Below are 9,050 nucleotides of genomic sequence, written 5' to 3'. Positions count from 1 at the left end.
GGGACTTGATCCGGGGAGGGGTAGGGAAATGGGCGGTGGTGGCGGGGAGGAGGCAGAAATCCTTAATAAATAAATAAAATTAAAAAAAATATATACGTATTTGTCCCGACTCTGAAACTAACATTTTGCCTGACTGCTCTTTCAGCTGATGAGGGAGGGGGACTTGATCGGGGGAGGGGTAGGGAAATGGGCGGTGGTGGCGGGGAGGAGGCAGAAATCCTTAATAAACAAATAAAATTAAAAAAAAATATGTATTTGTCCCGACTCTGAAACTAACATTTTGCTGTAACAGAAAAACATTGGTCACAAATTAAAGAAACTTAGATAAACTTTATTATTTCACAGCAATACTTTACCCCTAGTGTGTCTCAACTGTGGGCTAGATGTGAAGTTTTTAAAAGCATTCGGTATAAATAAGGTATAGTCACAACCCTCAAGGGAGATCAGTATCAGAGGAAATATATAATTTAAGATTCAGAATCAAGAAGATATTGATACCAATTGGCTTTCAGAAAAAGGCAGTAGAACAATTATTTCTAGTTTTGGAAGCTGACAGAATATTAATGGCACACCATTTACTTAAGTAAAGAATACAGAGTAAGAAGCAAGATACTCCTTTCTCAGGATGGGCTAACCTGAAAACACACAAAATATAGGAAAGGCACTTCTGCTAACTCATTAGATCAACAAGTCTACTGTCCAAAGAGGTTGGAACAATAGATACTATAATAATTGAGATTTACTCTGTTGACATGACATTATTCATAGTATGATCCCTTGTAGTAATAGGAGCGGCGGGGCTGCGTCCCCAGCACCCCGCTGCCCGCACGGCTAGCTTTATACCCAAAATAATTACACGGACACTGTATTCATTTAATTACTGCTTGGCCATTTCTATCTAGCCTCTTCTAGGCTAACTCTCGCACCTGGACTAGCTCATCTCTAATAATCTGCTGTAGCCCATAAGGTGGCTTACCAGGGAGATTCTAGCCTATGTCCATCGTGGGTCGGAGCTTCATCGTGTGTGCCTCAGAGAGCAGAGCTCTCGCCTCTGCCTGCAAGAGTGGAGCATCGTGTCTCTCTGAGGCGTCTGCCCCCGAGAGGAGAGCTGTCGAGTCTCTGAGCTCACTTCCTCTTCCTCCCAGCGTTCTGCTCCGTTCACTCCTCCCACCTACGTTCTAACCTATCAGGGCAAGCAGCTTCTTTATTTAATCAACCAATGACCTTCCTCCATCAATCCCTAGCCTTCAGACTAGGTGATGGATACAAGATACACACAATAACATCAAGAGCTATGAAGCATTAATCTCAAGATACCAAACAAACATGGGTGCAGATAAAAGCGGAGTCAGAATAACTGAGACTGACTTCTCAAGAGAGCAACGAACATGGACCATTGACATCAGGTACAAATGAGAGACTGTATAGAGCTAGAAAGGAAGTGTGTTTCAAACATCCCAAATTCAATGAAATCCAGCGAGCAGTTGAGATTAGCTTCTATTAAGTGTATTTAATTAATACCTATACTATGAAATAAAACAAAAATTATTCCCATATAGCCCCAAACAAGAGACAAAGTATGCCAAACCAGGCCTGGAGGTCCACAGCTGTATTCCAAGCACTGGGAGGCAGAGACCACTAAAGCTCTTTTGAGTTCAAGGCCAGACTACTCTACTTAGTGATTTCCAGTTCAGCCAGAGCTATGTAGTAAGATGCTGCCTCAAAAACTCAACACAACACAACATAACCAAACTAAACAAACAAACAAACAAAAAGCCAACACTAAAAGGAATTTCAACTATAATGCAAAGGAAATAAAATGTAATAAAACAACCCCTAAAACAGCTTGGTTTTATCCTGAAGAGGAATCCTATCCTCTATAGTGTCCCCATGACTCATCCTCGATCTCTATAAACCTGTCATGTAACAGGGCTCTGCTCTTGAGGGTGTTCTGAGCCTTATTCCCTTCGCTATGCATATTATCATTGTCCTTCCCTATGGAATTTTCCAACTACAGAAACTTCATGAAGATCACCCCTTCTTTTTCTTCTTGTTGCTTCTTCATACAAAGGAATAAAGAACATGTAGCAGTAATGTACTTGAGTTAATTTTTTTGAACCCTCAGATTTTCGCTTGCCTTAAATAAACATCCTATTCTGAGCCATGAGGGGTGCTGAGGCTAGAACTCTAGGCCCCCGATAGATTTTCTTCCATATATTCAGTACAGTGATCCCTCAAACACAAATAAGGCAGGAAACTGACAGAGGCACTCACACAAAAGTGCCAAAAATGTGCAGCTACAAAGATTCTCACTGTACATGTTTAGCGTGGTTTCTTTTTTCATATCACACAAGTACAACATATAAAACAAGCAGGTAAGATAGGATTTTGTTTTTTAAGTATCAGTATTATAAAACCAAATGTCTAAAATAAATTAGGGATCAGGTGGAAACAGTGTACCTCAATTTGATATTCAGAAGAGATTATATTTTTTTTCAAGACAGGGCTTCTCTGTGGCTTTGGAGCCTGTCCTAGAACTAGCTTTTGCAGACCAAGCTGGCCTCAAACTCACAGAATTCCACCTGCCTCTGCCTCTTGAGTGCTGGGATTAAAGGCCTGTGCCAACCACTGCCCGGCATTCAGGAAAGATTTTATAGGAGGAAGTATCCATGCTACAGATACAAAACTGAACTAGTAGCAACTTCCCAATCCATTTATGGCCAATAGCAAGTCTGGAGACCTAGTGTTCTTTTAGAGATAAGAAAAACAAACAAAACAAAAAATAAAAACCAACCAACCAAATAAACAAAAACCTGAAAGGAACTCTAGAGAAGAAACTTAATAACTATTTCAGAAAAGGGATCATGTCAGAATTAACCATAGAAATCAATGTATTTTCACATAATGAAATAAGATAGAGTAACATTAAAATAAAAACCCTCAGACAAATAGGAGACAGACTAGACAAGAAAAAATAAGAAAAGAATTAGGAAACTTGGGCTATGTGGTACTACCAAACCTAGCAGAAAGTGAGTACATAAACAGAGACTAGGATTCATAAATCTCAAAGAGAAATTTGCCAATGGCCAGTGCCAGCCCTTTATAAATATGGTACTCTACAAAGCAAGTCACCCCACCCCACTCTTATGTATAATACTCACCCACCTGACACTTCCCAGTACAAGTGGTCAACTACATGTACCCCAAATTCCCCATTAATATAACAAGAAAGCACTAAATCTTAAAATCAAGTGAAAGTCAAATGTATTCATTCCCCCTAATTTTTCCTGGTTCCACATCTAATAATCTTCAGGCTCTGAGGGACATCTTTAAGGGAATATTTTATCTTACCTGTCTGTGGTAATGAGAGCCAGGCTGTGAACATCTTTTTTCTCACTTGCTTGCTTAAGCAGCTCATCGATATAATCCATAAGTTTCTTTTCAGCTTGCTCAGCTTTCCACCTCATCTCTCTCTCTTGGTCTAACTGTTCCAAGAGGGACTACAAGAAAATAGCAATGCTTTATGAATTTGAAAAAGTTACCCAAGTTCTTGCTGCCTCAGTCTTTTCATTTATTTTATGACAGTACCTGCTGTAAAAACCTACAATGAGAGTTAATGAATTCAAAGCACACAGAATAGCGCAGAATAGCGCTGGGTACACAACCGTATCAAATGAATGTTAGTTGCTAGGGTCATGACAATTATAGAAGGCAATCACACTATTAGAGCACATTGTTTTACAGAGCATAGTAGAATAACCAGTACTCAAACATATAAAATAAGGGCAAAGTTATCTAATACAACCAGCAAGTCTTGAATTTTTAAAATATTTTAAGCATCTCTGAATCCTTTTCCAAAATTGGGTTTTAGGACAACCAACAAGACAGTTATACAGAATACTTCTTTGAGAAAACATGAAGATTTATCTTTATATTTGAAATAATACAGTATCACCCTTAAACTAGGAACTATTTCTTTGGGAAAAAGGAGCTGGAAAATTCGTAATAGATTCTCCTCCACAAGAATGTAGCATCATTTCAACTGATCTCATCGCTAGCAAATGTAAAAGCAGTAATATTACACAAAGTCTGGAAATCAGGAAGCATAAAAGAAGCCAATTCCCATCAGTGATAAAACTACAAAACATTTATTGCTCATAAAGAATGGCTAACTTTCTAGGGTTTTATATCTAAGTTTTTCTTAACTTTCTAAACCGTACCCGGTAAGTGTTGTCGTCCGAGACACTTTTGTCTACTTTAATTATGTCAGTCTTCTGCTCGTCTAAGTCTCTTAAAACATTACAGTTAACTAAAGACGATCTTACATATAAATCTTTAAGGTAAGGCTGTCTCATTTTGCGATTACAACTGCAAAGAATAAAACGCAGAGAATAATCCAAAGTACAGTTTTCCAATACAAACACCTCTAGTTACATATATAAGTAATATTGTTAGAAAACATGTTAAGTAAGGGTCTGAAGAGATGGGTCAGTGGTTAAGAGCATTAGCTCCCCTTCCAGAGGATCTGGTTTCAATTTCCAGTACCCACATGGCACAACAGCACAACAATTTGTGACCCCAGTTCCAGGGGATCTGATGCCTCTTCTGTTCATTAGTGGGCACCAGGACACGGTACAGACATACATGCAGGTAAAACACCCACACATATACAGTAAATAATTTTTTAAACAAAAAATGTATTAAGTAAGGTAATAGTTAATTGGACAAGCTAATTCATAAATTTCAAAATGGATGTGCTTTGTTGACTCACTATTTAGAGTCAAGAATTTTAAAAAGATTATGATTTTTTATGTGTAGTCTTTCAACATATTCAAGATGAAATAGACTATGATTTCTAATATAAAAATTTGAAAACATGATTTAAATACCCTATGGTACTTTAAAGTTTAAAATTGACACAATATAGCATAATAAACAGATTCTATTGGTAGCCAGAGTATTAAGAAGTATATTCTTATTATGAAAAGGACTGAGCAAGTTTTATACATGAAAGTATAATTGGGTCACTATAAAGGATTTAAATAACATCATTTAAGAAAAGAATTATGCAGGCAAAAAGTGTAGTCTTTTTTAAACAACTAGCAAGGTTGATATCTCTGCAATGAAAATACAGACATCAGATTTCTAAATCCTCATGTCAAAAACGTAATCATTACATTTGCTTAGTTGGTACTGGTTAGCTAGGCCTTCTGGCTAAATGAGCCTACATGTAGAGTAGAAACTTGTCAGGAAAACTCAAGTGTTTTAGCCTTTCTTCCCACTGTAAGTAATACAGTGGCATTTTGGTACTTGTATTAATTTCTCAACTTGGTAAGTACAAAGAGAAAGCAACCTTTTATATGAATACACCATTCTTAACTTTCTGCAGGGATTGGTTCCAGAACCAACCTCAAATAACAAAATATCTAAATGCTCAAGTCCATTATATAAAATGGCATAGCTGTGTGAGTATATATTAAGTTGTCTAGACTAATTTTTATATCCAATACAATATCTGCCATAATACCTAAAATAATCTATTTATTATACTACATCATTTAGGAAATAATGACAAGAAAAAACAGTTTGTGAATGTTCAATAGAAGCAATTAATTTTAAACCTAATAAATGGTTCATGTCAGTAAACATATAATTCTTTTGTTTGATTTTATTTGTTCAGTAGTGGGTTAAATCCATGGATGCAGAAACTGTAGGACTGGGGGCAAGGGTTAGGTTTATGCCCTAAAATTTGATGATAAAGCTGACAGATTTATCATCGTGAGCCAAGACGTCAGTCAGCTACTCCTGCCTTCGTAACCTCATTTGCTCACTAAGACCAAGCATGTACCTTACAAATGCACCGTTGTTTTTATTGTGATGCTTAATAGTTTGAATAGTTCTGGCATAATATGGGATTTTTGTTCTTCTAGGAATTTTTCGACTGTACTCTTTTCTGTTCCCATAGTCACTTTCAGATGTTATGTCTGCGTCTCTTTTTGGTCCGAGGTCTTTCTCGGGAACATTATCTATTAAAGAATTAGAAGTCTAAGAACATAAAAAAAAGAAAGAAACAAAGATGTAAAGCCTGTTAAAAGTTCTGTTCAGTATAATTAAAATTTAAAGTCTTCTTAAATATTAAAACATTTTATAAGACTAAAGATGTATAAATTGTATCTCTTTGAAACTGAAGCCAAGAAATTCAGTTCTGGCACAGAAAGAAAAAAGAGGTTTCAGTAGCTCAACTCTTTTACAGACGATTATAAACTCTGGGAAAATGAAAAAGCAAAACAAAAATAGAAGTTAAAACTAAAGACATCAAAGTGATAAAAAGGTAAGACTAGTCTACATGGGAGCTGATACTTGCAAAATGGACCAGAATAGACAATGTTTCAATCTGAGACTATCAGTTTTCTATGGAGAAACTATAATAGTCAAGTATAAAAAGGAAAATCTTTTGAGTTAAAAACTAGAGGTAATAAAAGGCAATTTCTAAAAACAAATGAAATATGAACTAATACTTGTTTAGACAAAATTAGAGTTTTAAGTCAAATCAAATTAATGCTAAATATAAGAATGACAACATTTTTTAGAAGACTCTAACAGAATCTAAGACACATAACATTCTGTGTCCAGGATATATTCCAAAAGAGTCAAAAGGAAGATTTATAATAAAAAAGGCACATGAGAGCAAGGTATATTGGTATATGCTTGTAATCCCAGAGCTCCAGAAGCATCAAGGTCAGTCTGTGTTACACAGTTAAGACCTCATCTTAAAAAAAGTAAACTAGAACTCTCATGAACTGCTATTAGGGACATGGGATGTTCCAGCAACTCCTACCCAAAAGGTAAGATAGGGATAAGCAACATGTAGGTACACAGCAAAGAGAAATCAAAACTTGACTATAATGCTCATAATCATATATCATAGTCAAATATCTATTAATTGATGCTACATACACAAAACAATAAAATATTATTGGCAATACCAGTACTGATACTCATGAAGGAAGGCAACAAGAAAATGAGTGGAAAAAAAACCACATCCTACTGTTTTCTACCACTGTTACTATATATAATTCTATTTCTGTAAAGAAAACAAAAATACAGATACAGTCAATATGATGCTTTTGGTTGGTCAAATTTCTACTTCATACTTTCTTAACTACCTTTTCTTTAATAAACATATTAGCCTTCAGAAAAATAAAAATAAAATTACTTCATTGAGAAGCTGTAAGATTTGATCATCTAATTTCTGAAGTTTCATTTCATTCTGAAAATCGTTTTCATGATTAATTTTTTCTGGTTCAGAAGATGGACACACAGATAAGAGCGAGGTCAAAACATTATCTTCTGGTGTGCTGGTGAACTGCTCCAAAGGAGGTAATACGTCCATGGGCGGTGCTGCCATTGGCATACTGTCAACGACCTAAGGCACAGAAACAAACCCGAATCCTTAAAGTTCATATTCTGATCCATTAACACTTGAAGGTATCTTTTCTCTAAGAAAAACCACCAATACTCTACCTCATCCTCACTTATATTCAGGGGGGAATCAGAAGAAACTAAGTTATCCAAAAGTCCTTCGAAGCACTGTAGGCGTGATGAGTTTATTTCTTCCAAGTTTACTGGCTCACCAAAAATGTTCTTGCAATCTAAGATCCTCAGTTGTGGCAAAGTCTGGAGAATGATAGCTCGGTACCCTTGGAAACAGAGTTCAAAACCAAAGCATAAATACTTTAAGAGATTATTTCTAGAACAAACCAAGCTAGTAGGTATACACTGCATGAACAAGAAAGTCGGTCTGATGAAACACTGACAATAACATTACGTACTAAGCATCTTCAACACACAATCAGTAAATACAAGAGAGGCAAAGCATCCCCCACCCCATCCCAAATACCATTCCTGGTAAAGTCAAATCACTGAAACCATCTGGTCTGAAAAACTACCTTGAGATTATAAATGTATGAAATCAACAGCATTTTACTCTGAGAAGGAAGATAAGCAGGTCTTTTGTTTATATTAATATGACCATCATAAAATGATAAGAAAAAATGGCAATTGGAGTGGCATAGTGAGATAATTAGTGAAATATCCCACCTTTTCTTCTTAATGACACATAATATTAGAATATGCAAAATCAACTATTTAAGACAAAAATATTCACTTTTCCTAAGAATTAAACAAGAAAACTGCCAAATTAACATTACAATGGTATACAATCCAATAGAAACTAATATTAAATTTTACTCAAGTAATTTCTTCCCTTTTTTTTTTAACATTAAAAATGTAAAGGCATTTGGGCTGCATGTATGTCTGTTCACATGTGTTCCTGGTTCCTACCTTAAAGGAAGTCAGAAATGGGAGTTACAGACGGTTGTGAATCATCATGTAGGTTCTGGAATTGAACCCAGATCCTGTCGAAAAGTAGCCAGTGCTCTTAACCACTGAGCCATCTCCCTCAGTCCTCAACCAATTTCTCTTTTTCCCTCCCTCCCTCCCTCTTTTTTTAAAAACATGTATAGGTCAAGGGACAGCTTGTGGGAGTCATTTTTCTTCTTTTACCATGTAGGTTTTAGGAACTGAACTCAGGTCATCAGGATGGTGACAAGGTACACCATCTAACTAATCCCTCAAGTAATTTCAATACTAAATATTTCTCAGAGGGTTCAATTAATTGGTTGGAAAGACCTCAAGAGATAGAGATGTAGCAAATCAGTGCTTGAACTTCTTTTAAAGATTTATTTTATGCATTTGAGTATTGCTTTTATGTATGCATGTACCACATGCATTCCTGGTGACCACAGAGGTGAAGAAAGGGTACTGACCTGAAATTCAAGTTATGAATGGCACCATGTGGGTGCTGTGAAATGAACATGTAAGTTTAAACTTTCAAAAGCCACAATTAATAATGTAATATATTCATACAGTGCATAACTGCAATCCCAGCGCTTAGAGAGTGGAGGGAGGGTTCATGGTTTGAAGCCAACCTGAATTAAAAAAGATACTGTCTCAGGATGGGAGAGGGAGGAAGAGAGAGAGGGAGGAGG

General features: G+C 36.2%; 1 protein-coding gene across 6 annotated transcripts in view; it reads right to left on the bottom strand.

Annotated features, from left to right (window-relative positions):
* Positions 1-9,050, bottom strand: part of Lrrcc1 (leucine rich repeat and coiled-coil centrosomal protein 1) — a 48,086-nt gene that overhangs the window by 33,849 nt on the left and 5,187 nt on the right. For 4 of the 6 annotated variants that reach the window (XM_005361828.2, XM_005361825.2, XM_026786625.1 and 1 more), the window contains 5 exons: positions 7,525-7,700; positions 7,217-7,426; positions 5,849-6,045; positions 4,221-4,368; positions 3,352-3,500 (listed from right to left, as the gene is read on the bottom strand). In XM_005361828.2, the coding sequence (XP_005361885.1) occupies positions 3,352-3,500; positions 4,221-4,368; positions 5,849-6,045; positions 7,217-7,426; positions 7,525-7,700 (880 nt within the window). Of the gene's footprint in view, positions 1-3,351; positions 3,501-4,220; positions 4,369-5,848; positions 6,046-7,216; positions 7,427-7,524; positions 7,701-8,343; positions 8,385-9,050 lie in introns of those variants that run through there. The other 2 variants (XM_026786628.1, XM_026786626.1) reach the window with 2 other exon arrangements.

Source organism: Microtus ochrogaster, linkage group LG5, assembly GCF_000317375.1.
Source record: "Microtus ochrogaster isolate Prairie Vole_2 linkage group LG5, MicOch1.0, whole genome shotgun sequence".
NCBI classification, from domain to species: domain Eukaryota; kingdom Metazoa; phylum Chordata; class Mammalia; order Rodentia; family Cricetidae; genus Microtus; species Microtus ochrogaster.
The sequence above is the reverse complement of the archived record's forward strand: the minus strand, read 5'-3'. Positions and strand labels throughout refer to the sequence as shown.